At 36.3% G+C, this 17212-nt stretch overlaps 1 protein-coding gene and 1 non-coding gene across 8 annotated transcripts in view; one reads left to right on the top strand and one right to left on the bottom strand.

The window, feature by feature from the left end:
- Positions 1-17212, top strand: part of IPO11 (importin 11) — a 185143-nt gene that overhangs the window by 88141 nt on the left and 79790 nt on the right. For all 7 annotated transcript variants that reach the window (XR_005068903.1, XR_005068904.1, XM_037062876.1 and 4 more), the window contains 3 exons: positions 553-666; positions 4689-4804; positions 11178-11254. Coding sequence is in view for 5 of the 7 variants with exons in the window: in XM_037062876.1 (XP_036918771.1) it covers positions 553-666; positions 4689-4804; positions 11178-11254 (307 nt within the window). In the remaining 2 variants the exon portion in view is untranslated. The remainder of the gene's footprint in view (positions 1-552; positions 667-4688; positions 4805-11177; positions 11255-17212) is intronic.
- On the bottom strand, positions 5253-5359 carry LOC118998915 (U6 spliceosomal RNA). Its single transcript, XR_005068987.1, has one exon. It is a non-coding gene; the product is annotated as a U6 spliceosomal RNA (small nuclear RNA).

Below are 17212 nucleotides of genomic sequence, written 5' to 3'. Positions count from 1 at the left end.
TATGTCCCCTGCTGGGAACTGGCTTGCAACCCAGGCATGTGCCCTGACTGGGAATCAAACCGCGATCCTCTGGTTTGCAGGCCCTCGCTCAATCTACTGAGGTACACCAGCCAGGGCCCTTTATATTGGGACCTGATATTTGGAAGATGCCACCAGATAATTGTTGAATGAATGAGTAAATGCTGATTCTTTTTAAAACAGTGAATTTCCAGTGAAGCTGTTTTATTAACGTCAAACCAGGATATAACAGCATTTTTCTATTAAACTGTAAAATAAGTGGCCTTGATATGTTACTTTATATTCCTAAATTTTATTTCATATAGTAGTACATTTGGTAATTGTTTAAGATTGTTTAAAAATATTTACCATAGTGCTCTGTGTCTCTTTGTAATGTCTGATTTATCTTCAAAAAGATATGAGCTTACTACAGTATGTCTAGTGAATATTAAGAATTTGCTATCTGTTACTTAATTGGGTCTGTCAGTGTTTCTTGAAGCAAGTTGCCTTTTCATTAATACTGTTCTTCTGCTGTCCCTACTTCTGTTGCGATAGATACGGCCGTATGTAGGATGTTTGGTGCAATATTTGCCTCTTCTTTGGAAGCAGAGTGAAGAGCACAATATGTTGAGATGTGCAATTCTGACAACACTTATTCATCTTGTTCAGGTGAGACATTTGTCCACAATGTTAGTTTAGTATTTTTTTCTTCTTTAAAAATGTTAATTATTTGTATGTGGTTTGTATTAATGGTAGTGAAAGACCTCACATTTTGTATATCATGTGTGATCTAAACAGTTTCAAAAGCATCTTGTATATGTTTTTTACTTTGGACATTTTTGACACTTGAAAATTTTTCTCTACTTTTTAAAAACAATTTCTTTCATTAGATGTAGGGGTTCCCCATGATGGTAGACTCATTATTTGTGCTATCCATTGTATCTTGCAGACAGCTTTCTTGGTAATTGGGGCTTTTCTGCATAAAATTGTTTTCATTTTCACTCCTCCTCCTTAATTTAAAATAAAAAATGTCCCTGTCATAAATTGGAAGGCAAGAGAACAGGTAAGTTGCTTTTGAGGGGAGGAATGAATTTAATTTTAGACATCTTGACTTTGCGGTGTTGGGATGTGCAGCAGACAGAGGAACCTAAACTTCAGAGAGAAAGAATGGGACTCCAGTTCTCATCTGAACTGTTAAAGTGAATTATCATCTGTCGGTGAGAGTATAGAGAGAGACGTACCTAATGCTTGACTATTTCTGGTTTAGGGATGCTGGAGTGACTTTTACTGCACTTGCTGCCAGAGTTCGATAGATTTTCCAGTGGGATATCTCTCTCTAAATTAAGAATTATTGCTCTAAAGTATTCTAGTAAATTTTTAAAAAACCTCTTCTATTGCTAGCTTAGAAAAACCTTTTTCAGGCACCCTGACACTTTTTGAAACTCATTTTCCAGTAAATATTTATGGATGAAGTTTATAGTTACAAATTTTTGTCTAAAGCAGTTTAGATACATTAATGGGTAACACTACAGTTTTTTTAAGTGTGGTGTCTCGCTTAGCATCTCTTCCTGTCTAACTTTTACTTCCTGTGATTTTTTTTCAGTAAATATTTATGGATGAAGTTTATAGTTACAAATTTTTGTCTAACTCAGTTTAGATACATTAATAGCGATACAATTTTTTAAGTTTTTAAATTTTTTTACCTTGGACATTTTTGACACTTGAAAATTTTTCTCTACTTTTTAAAAACAATTTCTTTCATTAGATGTAGTGGTTCCCCGTGATGGTAGACTCATTATTTGTGTGATCCATTGTACCTTGCAGACAGCTTTCTTGGTAATTGGGGCTGTCTTTTAGTTAACAGTTATAGGTCTTTAAAAACACATACTCCTATATTCTTTTAGGGCATCTTCCCTGAGAACATTAATGAATGTATGGGTTAAATCTACCAACTTTCTCCAGGTATTAACGTAGTTATTTCTAATGCTGAGTTGTTGGTATAGCTGGAACATAGAGTATAGAGCTTGGGTGTGGTGGCCTGGTCAAGTAATTGTAAAGAACCTATCTTGAGGCTGAGAGAAAAGAATGTTATTTTTATTTTAGGAAGGTAATCAGGGTACCAGTGGAGCACACTGGCTCAGAATGAGGTAAAACTAAGGTCAAGGAAAGTAGTTGGGAACCCTTTGTGTTACCCATTAAAGAAATGATAACCTGAAGTAAAGCCTCAGGGAGAAAGGACCCGATTTGAAAATTATTAGGGAGAATGAGAATGAGAATTGGTTCATCTCACATAAATTAGGGAATGCAGGAAAAGGAACTCTTTTTTAAGGAAGACAGTGGCTTGGTTTAGTGGTAGACTTAAGAGCTTGAGATGCCTTCTAGGTGATAATGTCCTTCCTATAGCAGGGGTGTCAAACTCATTTTAAATGGGGGCGGGGGCCACATCAGCCTTGCAGTTAGTTGACTCCAAAGGACCAAATGTTCAATTCAATTCCTTAACGGTTAAGGAGTAGTTACATTTATACAGTCTTAAAATTATTTTGGCCCTTTGAAGGCAACTGTGAGGCTGATGTGCCGCCCCCTCCCCCCCACCACCCCCAGTGGAAATGAGTCTGACACCTATGTCCCATAGTCATTCAGAGAGTTCAGAGATTTGGATTGGAAATAATAAGTTTGGCCATTATCAGCATGTGTAGTAAGTCCTAAGCTAAGTGCTGTAAATAAGAGTTAAGTTTCTGTAGTGTCTCATCCTTGTTATAATGAAACAAAGTTATTGAAGAACCTGTTATACATGAGACATGAGAAGATTGCCGGAGGCAATGAGAAATGCCAGTTTTTCTAGGCTTTTTTCCCCCTTCACTTAAAAAAAATTAGAGATCACAGGCAGTGCCAAAAATAATACAGAGAGACTCCCTTGTGCCCTTCACCTAATTTCCCCTTACATCTTAGGTAATTATAGTATAATATGATTTTCCTCCTTTAAGCATTTCTGATAACTTTATAAATAACTGATAATTTTATTTTTGAGTCCTCACAGTATTGTAGTCAATGTCTTGTAGTTATAACCATGAGCCAAAAGAATGTTCAGATTAGCTTAAAGCTGCATATCTGCGATTGTGCATGTGTTTCAGGCCACCAGATTATGAAGCTGACTCTCCTCAGGATTTGACAGAGAGTCTTAATTAAGTGTTTCGCTGTTGCTGTCTTTAGTTTTACTAATACTAGGAATTTGTGCTGTTGGGATGTGCACTAAGTAGATAGATTCTAATTTTCTTAGGGAATTTTAAGCCTCCTTGATAATCAATATGAACTTGATTAGTTTGTCTTAATGTTCTTTCTTTTTTCTGCAGTTAAATATGGAGCTATGGAGAATGAAATTTTAACAGAATTTTAAGTCTCAGTATACTGCTGCTTTATTAAATGTGAAATTTTTATAATCTTCTTTGGAAAAATCTTTAATAAGGTCTTTCACCTTATTTTTAGTTATGTAAAGGGCCAAACTTATACTTCAGGATAAGCTTAATGTATTTCCACTGAAGTGTCTGTGTTCTGATAAAGGTTGAACTTTAGTATAAATATGCCATCAAAAAGGGAATACATATTTTTAAAAGTAAAGATGTCTCTTTAATTCAGAAAAGGGGGAATACATATGTATTGTTGTACTGTAATTTGTTACACACTACATTGACATTTGATTATTTCCTAACTGAGGTGTTTGATAGTTTATTTGATTTTCTTTCTGTGTTTGTCAGATTATAGAGATCATCGTTGATTAGAAGGGGATTTCTCATCCTTTTAGGTTTCTTTCAGAATGAGATTTAGCATGAGAACATGGAGTCATTTTTCATAAGACAGCACTTAGGCAAACTAGAATTGCAGATAAAATACCCTCTGTTCCTCCTTATGTTTTTGCTCTTTAAAAATATTAGCAAAATAGCTTCACTAAAGCGATGTGTACATCTTTTTAAAAAGCTTACAGAAATGTAATAAATAAATAAACTCCTTTATCCTCTTCCAGCAACATTCTTTCCCCCTTTCCATATTTATCTTGTATTAACACATCTGCATATTTGAAATGAGGCTATTGAAAATTTTTTGGCGTGTACAATTGTTATACACACTTCTGTACCTTTTTAATCCAGTTGATAATTATTTTGAAATTGAAATTGTTTTTGTTCCATGTCTAATCCTTTTCTATAGCTATTCAGTATTCTAGAATATTAATGCACCATAATTTAATTATCTTACTGGTGAACATTTAGGTTAGGTTCATTTTAGTTATTTAGGTTACATAATTTATAGGAGTTAGTATTTTAGTGTTAACCCTTTTTCAGTAGTCAGAAACGGGAAAATGCTGTGTATGGAATTGCTTTAAACAAACAGGTGTGTGCAGCTTTGATATACATGGTTTTACTACCATTAGGCACTTGAATAGTATTTTTTTGCTACTGCTTTCTAATTGTAAACTGAAGAAATAAAACTAAGAAACTAAGAAATAGAACTAACTAATAAAAATAAGAACTAACTTTGTTTGAGTAATGCTTCTAATTAGGGCTAACCTTTAAAATCTGATTTATTTTTTGTAAGTTGTTTTTAGGGCTTTCATATATGATAGGTGATTTTTTTTTTTGGTGGGGGATGGGTGGGACGTTAGAGTGTCTTACATTAAGTTTTATTTATACTTCCCATAGGGATTAGGAGCAGACAGCAAGAACCTGTACCCTTTCCTGCTCCCAGTTATTCAACTGAGTACAGATGTTTCCCAGCCTCCACATGTTTATCTTCTGGAAGATGGTTTAGAATTATGGTAAGAAGAAAAACTTGATACCATGGATCTTATTTTTTTTCCTGGCCTTCCTTACTCTCATGCCAGTAAGGCAAAGGACATGTCCTAGGGCTTTCAAACATTGAAAAACAAAAATGTGAAACCAGTATCCCCAAAGTGGGTAAAATGATAGCTCCATCATTTCTTGGCTGCTGTTGCTCAATGTAGGCTTACAGTAGTCAGAGTTAAAAAGGGAATTTCAGTAAGAACTCAGCTGCATTTCATCTATTGAATTTGGGATGTAAAATTTGGGTCTTGATAAATTTTCAAAATTAAAAATTTACTTAAAATTCCCAGTGTGTTAAATGAGACTTTTGGGAGATTGTTGAGTTATTTTCAACCACTTACTACCTTACTACTTCTGAGGTTATACCTTAGCCCTAAATGTTAGTGCTACTTAGTCTTGAGTTATTTTTTTTCCTCAATGCTTAAAAATATGGAACACATCACAAATTTGCATGTCACCCTTGCTCAGGGAACATGCTTATCTTCTCTGTATTGTTCCAGTTTTAGTACATGTGCTGCCGAAGCAAACACTTGAGTTATTATTTTACTATGAGTAATATGTAGTGTTAAGAGGTAAAAAGAAAAGCAAAAAAAACTCCATAAAAACCTATTCTTCTGGCAGCTTAGTGCCACAAACTGTAAGGAACTGTGCTAGAAAATCATTTTACTTTACTAAGCTTGCCGTACTAATGGCAATAATCTCTATTTAAAATATAGTTTATAATACAGGAAATGTTTAAAAATTCCCATGTATAAACTGATATTGGAATTAAAAAAGCAAATCACAAATTAACCATATAGAATTAATAACCATAGAAAAAATTAATACTTAGGATCTCCCTGTTTTTCTTTTTTTCCCCATCCCTCATTTTCTTAGTTTTGGTTAGCTGTCTAGGAATGAACAGTTTTTTGATTCTTAGAAATTATCTTTGATGCAAATTATAAGTTAATTATCTCTATAGAATACTAGATGTACAGATATAAAGCATAACTAGGTAGGTGTTTATTTGCAATTTATGTTTCTCTTATTCTTTTCTATATTAGTTGTTTTAAGTTAAATGACTTCTGGATCATCTGATTATAAATTGCTGTATGTTGGAAACATTCATATTCATGTATTTTCATTTGCACAGAATGGATTACTCTAGATCAGAGGTTGGCAATTTTATTTTTAAAGGAGCAGATGGTAAATATTTTAGGCTTTGCAGGCTATGCAGCTTTCTCTCCCAACTATTCCATAGTGCTGTTTTAGGCCAAAAGTTGTCATAAATAATATGTAAACAAATGGATATGATATGGCTTTGCTCCACTAAAACACCATTAACAGAAATAGGATGTGGGTTTAATTAGGCCCATGAGCTGCTGTTTACCAGCTCCTACTCGAGATTACAAATTAAAACCATCTCTGGCACATAAATAAATACTTTTTTGTAAACATGTAGATACTGTATGATACTGACTGGTAGAAAAATGTAAAATATTACTTACAGTAAAGAGACCAACTCAGATACTTACCAGTATTGCAGACTTTTAGTACATTAATGTGGTTTTAGTAAAGGTGTGTGAACTTTTTACATATTACATGAATAGGAAATAATAAAGGTGAATTGCTCCGTTAATGGTAATTTCTTTTTTCCTAGCCTTTATTTACATGTAAACAGATTAAACTATTATAATACATTTTTTAAGTTTACCAAACTTATTAAAATAGCTAGAATTCTTTAAAGCATCGGTATATATGTATATATGTGTACATATATGTATTTATGTATATGTGTGCCTATATATATATATGTATATATATGTATATGTATATGTATACACGGGTATATGGATTAGAACTTGTTTGGAATCAGAGAATAGGTGTTAACCCCCAATTATACCACTATACTAGGCTTGTAATCATCTTCTGTGAGCCTCAGTTTCTTTATCTGAACAATGAGGAAAAATTCCTACTTCACATGGGTGTTGTGAAGCTGAGGTAATGTTTGTAAAGTGGTTAGTATTTTGTATGTAATATTTAAAGCCTGAGAATCAATGAGATTGCTTAGGAGGTGAAGCACAGATAGAGAACATTCAGCTCCGGTCAGAATTCTAAAGAATTTATAACATTTAGGAGTCACACGAGAAGTCATCAGAGATAACAGAGAAGAGCTGTCTACTGATACAGGAAGAATACCCAGCCAGGAGGACACTATTTCCTAAAAGTGGGAGCGGTCATCTATGTCAGCTGTGCTGATTGTCCTAGTAAGAGCAACACATAGAAGTGAATTTGGCCACATGCAGATGTTAGGAGGGATTTCAGGGGAGTGATAAGAACAAAAGACAAAATTGGGGTAGACTGAAGCATAAACTGGAGCTAAGAAGTATAGGCTGTGACACTGACGACCTGTTCCAGAACTTGTACTGTGATGAGGAATGTAGACATCTGGCAACAGCTGCTTGGTATGGGGAATGCAAGGTCTGGAGGGGTAGATGAGGCTCCAAACAGAGATGATTGAAGAAGGCAAGAAGGAATGTGATTCAGCACAAGTAGAGGGTTAATTTTTTTTAAGATTTTATTTATTTATCTTTAGAGGAGAAGGGAAGGAGAGAGGGAGAGAAATATCAATGTATGGTTGCCTCTCATGCGTCTCCTGCTGGGAACTGGCAACCCAGGCATGTGCCCTGACTGGGAATCGAACCGTGATCGTTTGGTTCACAGGCCCATGCTCAATCCACTGAGCTACACCAGCCAGGGCTAGGGTTGATATTTTTAATTTTTTCAGCAGCAGGAATACTTCATCTGTTTTAACTGAAGGTAGGAAGATGGACCGCTGTATTGTAGTGGAATGAGATAGGTAGGTGTTCCATCTGTTAGCTTCTATGTTTCTCAACAAACGTAGTCATCAACTGAGTATTATGGGCTAGAGTGGGAATGTATAATGATACGAGGTTTGTGGGGAGCAAAGGTGTAACATCTTTATATTGGAAAATGGGAATTTGAGCTTACTAGGAATAACCAGAACCAGCTGATGTTTGTGGTCAGGTATATAAAATGAAACTTCAGACTTAATTGATTTTTAAAATTCTTTTATTTTAAAAAATATTTTATTCATACATTTTTAGAGAGGGGGAAAGGTGGGAGAAAGAGTATGTTTTTTATACTCAGGTTTATTGACTGTGTTTATATCTTACTCTGTGAAATGCTTGGTCATATGTTCTGTCCATTTTTCTCTTGTTACCTTTTGGATATTACTCCTTTGCATGTTATTGTGTCTGTTACAAAGGTGGTCCCAAAACCTGTTATTTATTTATAAAACATTGTGTATTCTTACATGTTTAAACCTCAGTTGTCTTCAAAGTACTCTCCATTTGATGCAATACAACTGTCAGGACATTTTTTTTTCACTGCTCAGACCATTTTCTGAACTCATCAATTTTGATGCCTTTTAGTGCTTCTACTGTTTTTGTTTTACCTCTTCTACATGGGGAAAACATTTCCCTTTGAGGACTTTTTTGATCCAGGGAAACAACAAAAAAGTTGCTCAGGCCAAGGTGACGTGAATAAGGAGGATGGGGCACAGGGATCATGCTGTTTTTGTTAAAAAACTGCTGAATACTCAAGGAGGTGTAGGCAGGTGCACTTGTAAATGATTCGTTGTGAAATGGGCAAACACATTGAAAGAGCCTTCAGAAAAAATTCACTGAGGTCCAAGCAGCCTCTGACAACAATGCTAGCTGGAAGGAACACCGATACAGATGGGTTCCTGGAACACTCACCTAGCAGGGGAAGCCTGCACTACAAGGGGCCACCCTCCAGAAGATAATTCCATTTTAGGGGGTTCTTCCCTTATTTATATTGCAAATGACCTTTCCTCAATATGTGACATATATATTTGCTTTGGGGGGTTATATTTTGATATACAATAATTGTTAATTTAATGTAGTCATGTTTATTTGTTTTCTTCTTTGATCTTTCTCTAACCTAAAGTCATGAATATGTTCTCTTGATATCTTGTGAAGTCTCACCTTTCTCATACCTGCCTTGGAGTTAATTTCTGTATTTTGTTTGAGTTAGAGATTCACCACCAAATACTGAGTAGACAGTCTACCTCTTCTTACTTATCCTTGGCGCCTCTTCTGTCATATGCAAAAAGTTGTATTTCGTGTGCTTTCTATTCTGTTCACGATACTCACTACACTGATTCGATAGTAAGTCATGATATTTGGTAGAGCAAGTATCTTCCCCTACCCCCATGTCTTTTTGTTTTCTTGAGAAATTTTTTTTTTGTTCTTGCTCATTTGCCTTCTACATAGCTTTGGAATCAGCTTGCCTAATTTCCAGGAAAAGCCCTATAGGTAATTGAGTTGACATTTTATTCATTCTGCATAACAACTTAGAATTGCCATCTTCATGATACTAGATTTTTGTCTCTGTGACTTACAGTGGTTCTATAACAGTAGGTAAGTGTAATAGTGGGGACTTATAACCCACCCTGCAATTTCTATAAATGCTGACTCTGACAAATACATGGGTTATAAATAAATAGCATGCTTGTATAAGAATCCTAGGAACTAACTTCAAAAGATGCAGACTCCAGTCGACAGGCATCCCAGCTCCAGGAGATTTGCTGACCTTCATCCAGGAAGGCAGGATGACACACACTGGACCATCACTGTCCTTATCAGAATGGACTGTGCTCGTCTGCACATAAAAAACTTTTCAAGCCCTTCCCTTGATCTCTTTGTTCTATTTCCCCTCTCCTTCCTTATAAAAACCTTTGCCTCCACTGAGATGGGGAGATGGGCTTTAAGATGCGAGAGGCCCATCTTCCCAGAGACATAGTCTTTGAGACAAGAGTCCTCCATCTTTTTTTTTGTTCTTGCTCATTTGCCTTCTACATAGCTTTGGAATCAGCTTGCCTTTTTGTGGCATGTCGCTGTGTTTCTGAGAAGATGGGCTTTGTGATAGAGTCCCCCAACTTCCAGATGGCCTGCATCTAACTAAGCCACTTTCTGTTATATTAGCTCCTATCTTTAGAGTATTGGCTTTTGAAGTGGCAGGCAGCCATCTCTGCATTTCAGCACAGTTCCTCCTAATATTTTTCAACTCTTTGATGGTGCGAAAGTGATATGCATTCACTAGAAACCATGTTTTGAAATTTGCAGTAGGATATTCTTTCGTGATGCTAGACAGTGGTTTATGGAGGTAAACAACCAATACTTTACAGTGGCCTGTGCTGCCAGCATTTTTGAATATTGTGTTTTGTGTTTTCACATCTTGTCATGTTTACTAAATGCCCATCTGTGTCACCTCCTTCTGGTGAGAAGAGGAAGGCAGTTACAGTGTATTGATATGTTAAGCAATCTTGCTGAACCCTGAGTAATTTGGGAAATTTATTTATGAATTCTTTTCCCTTCTTTTCTGTCAGGCATATCTTGGGTGAATAAAAACATAACTTTTTCATACCTACCTTTGTATCTTTTATTAACTTACTTGGCTTATCATATTAGAGTCCTTCCAAGACGCCCTGCACACACACACACTCAGCAGATGTCCATGTAGACAGAATAATAGATGATGTCTTTAGTGGCATGTCGCTGTGTTTCCAGAGGATAGATTCATAACTCACCAGGTGCGTTTTCTGTGAGTGGTAGGTACTCTTTTATGAGGTAAAGGAAGTTCCTTCCTCTTTATAATTGGATAAGAGTTTTTATAGTGAATGTTCCATTTCAAATAGGACCCTCCCTCCCTTTCCTTGCAGATATTGTAACAGTCATGGTTTTCTTCTTTAACTATTTTTGGTGGAGGTAGAAAAGGTGGCCTGAGGAGATAAATTAACTACACACTTCTATGATAAACCACAATCCATATGTAATTTATTTTTTATACATTGATTTTTTTCAGATTGTTATTACTGTGATTGAGATTTGCTTGTTCGTATTTATTAAATTTTACTAAGCTCATATTAAAAATTTAATATAACTTTTTTCCACTAATTAGCCCAGTGTTTCTTTGAAAGGACACTTGATAAGACTATATCAAGAAAACAAAAACTGAAATAATTTTTATCTCTTCCAGACCATTTATCATAATCATACTTTTGCTTTATTGTTATAAGCATACATATTTTAGAATGTAGTTTCTTTCCTTATACTTTTTTGCGATTTATATAGAAATAATACTATATGATTTATATAATAGGCTTTTAATTTTGATGAATTTTATAATTTATTTTTAGGTAATTGTATGACTTCATATTGTCTATTTTTCTTTCTATCTTTAAATGGGACAGTTTTTGAAATATTTAAATTATACTAATAACTTTAATGGTTACAGAAAATGATTTAATTTTTTTTTCTCTAGGTTAGTGACTTTGGAAAACAGCCCATTTATTACACCAGAGCTGCTTCGTATATTTCAGAATATGTCACCACTTCTTGGTAGGTATTAAAGCATGAACTCACTAATGCAGCTGTAATTTGGGCATTATAGATGACCTGTGTTTACTAAAGTTCCTCAGATAGACAGATGACCTGTGTTTACTAAAGTTCCTTAGCTTCTACGTTCCCCACACTACAGTTCTTGCCTTCCTCCTATCTATTTTCTCCCCACTGTCTATGCGACTTATTCTCTGTACCTTCTCCCTGCTTCTTCTCCTCCCACTCCCCTGTTGCTGACCCTCCATGTGATCTCCATTTCTATGGCTCTGCTTCTGTTACTAGCTATCTGCTTAGTTTGCTTTTGTTTTAGGTGTGGTTGTTAATAACTGAGTTTGCTGACGTTTCACTGTTCCTATTTTTTATCTTCTTTTTCTTAGAAAAGTCTCTTTAACATTTCATATAATAAGGGCTTGGTGATGATGAACTCCATTAACTTGACCTTATCTGAAAAGCACTTTATCTGCCCTTCCATTCTAAATGAAAACTTTGCTGGATAGAGCAATCTTGGATGTAGGTCTTTGGATTTCATGACTTGGAATACTTCTTTCCAGCCCCTTCTTGCCTGCAAGGTCTCTTTTGAGAAATCCGCTGACAGTCTGATGGGCACTCCTTTGTAGGTGACTGTCCCCTTATCTCTTGCTGCTTCTAGGATTCTCTCCTTCATTTTAATCTCGACTAATGTAATTATGATGTGCCTTGGTGTGTTCCTTCTTGGGTCCACCTTCTTTGGGACTCTCTGAGCTTCCTGGATTTCCTGGAAGTCTATTTCCTTTGGCAGACTGGGGAAGTTCTCCTTTATTATTTGTTCAAATAAGTTTTCCACTTGTCACTCTTCCTCTACCCCTTCTGGTATGCCTATAATTCGGATGTTGGAATGTTTAGAGATGTCCTAGAGGTTCCTAAGCCTCTCCTCATTTTTTTGAATTCTTGTTTCTTCCTTCTTTTCTGTTTGGTTGTTTCTTTCTTCCTTGTAGTCTCCTCCATTAATTTGAGTCCCAGTTTCCTTTCCATCACTATTGGTTGCCTGTGCATTTTCCTTCATTTCACTTAGTGTAGCCTTAATTTTTTTCATCTAATTTGCCACCAAAATCAACCAGTTCTGTGAGCATTCTGATCACCAGTGTTTTGAACTGTGCATCTGATAGGTTGGCTATCTCTTGGTTGCTTAAAAGTATTGGCTCTGGGGTTTTGATTTGCTCTTCTGATTGAGCCATAATGTTTTGGTCTGTTCCCACCTGTTACGTAGTGAGGTATGGAACTTTAGATGTTCACCAGGGCAGGGCACCCCAGTCCCTGGCTTGTGACACAGTATGTGGGGGTGAGGTCAGAGAGGGAACAATGGCACTTGTTCCACACTCTCTCTGATTTTGCTCCCCTCTGCCACTTCCCACAAGCACTGGTGCTGGTTCCTGGGTGGGTGGGCTTGTGTACGTTCTAGGACCCTGTGGGTCTCTTCAACAAACTTTCCTATGAGGCTGGGGGTCTCTCCCTGCACCTCAACCCCCACAAGTGTTTTCAATTGGTGCTTTTAGGCTTTATTTCCCAGTGCTGTGGCCCTAGGTTGGACAGTCTTGTCTCGCTACCTTTTTTTACCTGGTTTATCTGTGCATGAATATGTGACCACAGTCAGCCATACTTTGCACGCCTCACTGGGTCTGCTCATTGCTTTCCCCTGCCCCAGGTCTGGCAGCCACCTCTTTTTCCTGCTGTGACCCCTCTTCGCTGGCTGCTGACTCTGCTTCTCTTACCAGTCTGGTGAAATGGTTGTTGGACTTCTGTACAGTTCAATTTTCTGTCTTGGTTGTGTTTTTGTTTCTGAATCTTTGTTTTCCTTAATTTTGGTTGTGTGAGGAGGCACAGTGTTTCCACCTATGCCTCCCTCTTGGCCAGAAGTTCTTCAAGACTCTTAAATGAAGCATATTTAATTCCTTTGTTAGGACTTGGGTATACTAACAGAATAGTTTAATATTTCAGGAGACAATATTTATATAGAAAAATACTAGGAAAAAGACAAATTTATTTTAACAATATCTAAAGATTGTTTTTTCTAAGAACTTTTTTGTAGTGAGCAGTTTTATTAGTGGCGGAAATGTTTCTGTGGTATAATGATGCACCACAGAAGTGCAGGCTCACTTTTGACTGTATCAACAAATGTGGACTAAAACAAATCATAACTGGTTTAAAAAAAACTTTCATTTGCTAAATGGCTCTCGTATCTAGGTAATTTAATTAGTTCTTCACATTTTCTCTGTTTCTTTTTCTGTTCTTCTGTCCCATTCTTTAGTATAGGTGAGATCTCAAATAGTACCAAAATATCATCTGTTTTCTAGTAAAGAAGAGCCACGTGCTATTTATTTATCATCAAGCATTTCCATAAAATTATGGAAAAAAATTTCCAAAGATGAAGACAGTGGCAGAATACCAGTCACTTATTGCTAGGGAAAGTTTTGTCTGTACTTAAGACATTATTGAAAAAGAGAATAGGAAATTTCCTTTTCACTTTTCTTTACTCGGGTGAAGCCCTTTTAGCTTTGTTCTACTTAACGTGGAGACCGCATGTTCACTATTCTTGGTGATCCAGTGTTTCCTTATTCTTGACCTAAGAGTGGAAATCTCAACCCAGACCCATTATGAACTTTGTCTTAAGCAGATAAAGCCATTTTTGCATATGGCTGACTTTGCACAGTAGTTTCACTTCACCTTCGTATACCACCCCAAATTCAACATGCCTTGGCTTTACAATGTGTTGAGAGAGGAGTGGTGGCCAAGAAGAGACTTAAACAAGAAACATAACAGTAACCCTGCTAGATCTGTATGCCCTATTTTGAATGTAGGTTTAATAAGTACTATAGTACAGTTGTACTATAGAAAGCTTTGTAGTTGATGCGTAGTCTTATGAGTCGGTAAGGACTTTTATGTGCCAGAACAATATCTGGCACATAGCAAGCACAATTTAATTGTTTTGTAATTATATTTATTATTACTATTAACATTACTTTTAAAAGTACCCAACCATTGGCTCTATAGAATTTGTTACTTAATTGAATCAGGAACTAGTTAAATGTGACTTCTGGTAAAGATGGAGGCGTAGGTACACATGCCTTGCCTTCTCACACAGCTACAGAAACTTACAGCTACACTACAAACAAACCACCCAGAAACATCAGAATTGAGCTGTATGAAAGTCTGACAACCAAGAATTTAAAGAAGCCACATTCACCCAGACAGGTAGGAGGGGCAGGAACACAGAACGGGTGGTCCCACACCCATATGTGGTAGATAAAAGTTGGGAGGGATACCTCATGAGTGAGGGATCCCAGCCCCAAACCAGACCACCCAGCCTTGAGTTCCTGCACCAGGAAGTTAAGTCCCCATAACTTCTGTCTGTGAAAACAAATGGGGTTTGGGGCAACCGAAGAAACTGTGGGACTCACAGAAGACTCCTCTTAGAGGACCGTCAAAACACTGAAGGCATATGCAGACCCACTCCCTGTAGGATTCAGCACCAGGACAACAGCTGAGAAGGCACCAGTGGCATATGGGGAGAAAGTGAAGTAACTGGCATCAGGGTGAGTGCTGGAGACAGCTTCCTCCCAGGCACAACTCCAGAGGCCAGGCAGCAGCATTATTCCGTCTGGGAGCCCTCACCCACACAGCCACAGAGTGGTCACATGGGTTGCCCCTCCCTGACAATTACCTGAGGCTCTACCCCATCCAACTTACAGGTGTGCTTTTCTATAATAAGCTATGCTACTAAGACAGGAGTCAAAGCAGCTCTACCTAATACACAGAAACAAACACAGGGAGGTGGCCCAAACACAGAGACAATGAAATATGGCCCAAATGAAAGAACAGAACAAATCTCCAGAAAAAGAACTAAATGAAATGGAGATAACCAATCTATGAGATGCAGAGTTCAAAACACTTATTATCAGGATGCCCGAGGAACTCATTGGGTACTTCAATAGCATCAGAAAAACCCAGGCAGAAATGACGGTTACACTAAATGAAATAAAGAAAAATTTATAAGAAACCAATAGTGGAGAGGAGGAAGCTGAGAATTAAATCAGTGATTTGGAACTTAAGAAAAAAACATTCAGTCAGAATAGCAAGAAGACAAGAGAATTCAGAAAACATGAGGATAGGCTAAGGAGCTTCTGGGGCATCTCCAAATGTACCAGAATCTGAATTGGGTGTCAGGAGAAGAGAAAGAGCAAGATATTGAAACCTTATTTGAAAAAATAATGAAAGAAAACTTCTCTAATTTGGTAAATGAAATAGACATATAAGTCCAGGAAGCACAGAGAGTCCCACCCAAAATGGATGCAGGGAGGTCCACACCAAGACATGTCATAATGAAAATGCCAAAGGTTAAAGATAAAGAGACAAATCTTAATAGCAGCAAGAGAAAAGCAGAGAGTTTCCTACAAAGGAGCACCCCATAAGACTATCAGCTGATTTCTCAAGAGAAACTTTGTGGGCTAGAAGGGACAGACAAGAAGTATTCACTGTGATGAAAAGCAAGAACCTACAACCTAGATTACTCTGTCTGGCAAAGCTGTCATTTAGAATGAAAGGGCAGATGAAGTGCTTCCTAGACAAGCTAAAACTAAAGGAGTTCATCACCAAGCCATTGTTACATGAAATGTTAAAGGGGAATATATAAGAAAAACATGATCAAAACTATGAATGTTAAATTGGCAACAAAATCACAACCATCAATAATTGAATCTAAAATCAAACTAAACAAGTAGGACAGGATAGAATAATAGACAGACATCGTTTATAGGGTTATATGTTGGAAGGGGGAAGCGGTGAATGGGGGAGAAGGTGCAGGAATTAAGAAATACAAGTTGGAAGGTACAAAATAGGGAAGGTTAAGAACAGTAAAAAAAAAAGATGGAGAAGCCAAAGAACTTGCGTGACTGATGGACATCAACTGGGGGCGGTGGCTGGGGAGGGGCCATTGCTGGAGGGAATGGTAGAGGTGGACAAAGGTGGATAAATGGGACAACTCTAATATTTTTCAAAAAGCTAAAAGCAAAACTAGTAAAATTTTAATCTTGTGATCATTGTTATTTGATTAAAACTTTTTGGGCCTTTGAAGATTTTAAAATACCTATATTTAATAGTATCAATGAATAAAGCTGATGTGATACTTTCAGATTGTGTATTCTGTACATTTTTCAAAACAAAAAGTAATATGTGATTTGTTCTATGCATTGTTGTATGTACATCAGCCTCAATAATACTGAAGAAGTTTGGTTATAATTATATCTGTGCAAGTTTAGTATACTTTTACCTTTATCTTTATTTGAGTATTGCACAACTAGTTTGTATTGTTTGACATGTAGCTTTTTGCATATACATTTTTCAGGTGACGTTTAAAACTTTTTCAACTATAATCAGTTTATTTTAATCTTTTAAGAATACAAATCAAAATTATTACTCATTTTTCTTACCAGTGAAACATTCTTATTCATTAAATATGGGATTTTAAAAAATGTATTTAATGAATACAATAGCTGTTTTTTATTTCCTAAGTAGAAATAAAGTTACTGTCAGGAAGTTTTTCATTTTCATTTAAATTACATAAAATCAATAATACTGAACACTGTAAGATATTTAAGGTTATAGTTTTTAGGGTACATTAATTGTGAATAAATCCAAGGCTAAAATTTATTTTATATTGTTTTCCCTAAATGTAAGTAGAACTGGAGATATTTTAAGTAGAACCAGGGGCTATAACTAAAAGTAAACCTAATAATTTAGTTCTAAGGGTATGTTTTTAAAATTCTTTAAATCTATTTTATAATGTTAACTTACTTAGTAATACAATTATTTAAAAGGTAAACATCTGATTGGCTCTTATCCTTGTTATAAATGCCAGACTAATGTTTCTTGACTAACGAAAGTTTTCTGCTGGTAACTTTCTATCTAATTGGGAAGGGACTTCCC

The sequence above is a fragment of the Sturnira hondurensis genome, unplaced genomic scaffold (assembly GCF_014824575.4).
Source record: "Sturnira hondurensis isolate 20B ecotype Veracruz unplaced genomic scaffold, ASM1482457v3 Scaffold0014384, whole genome shotgun sequence".
Taxonomy (NCBI): Eukaryota; Metazoa; Chordata; class Mammalia; order Chiroptera; family Phyllostomidae; genus Sturnira; species Sturnira hondurensis.
The sequence above is the reverse complement of the archived record's forward strand: the minus strand, read 5'-3'. Positions and strand labels throughout refer to the sequence as shown.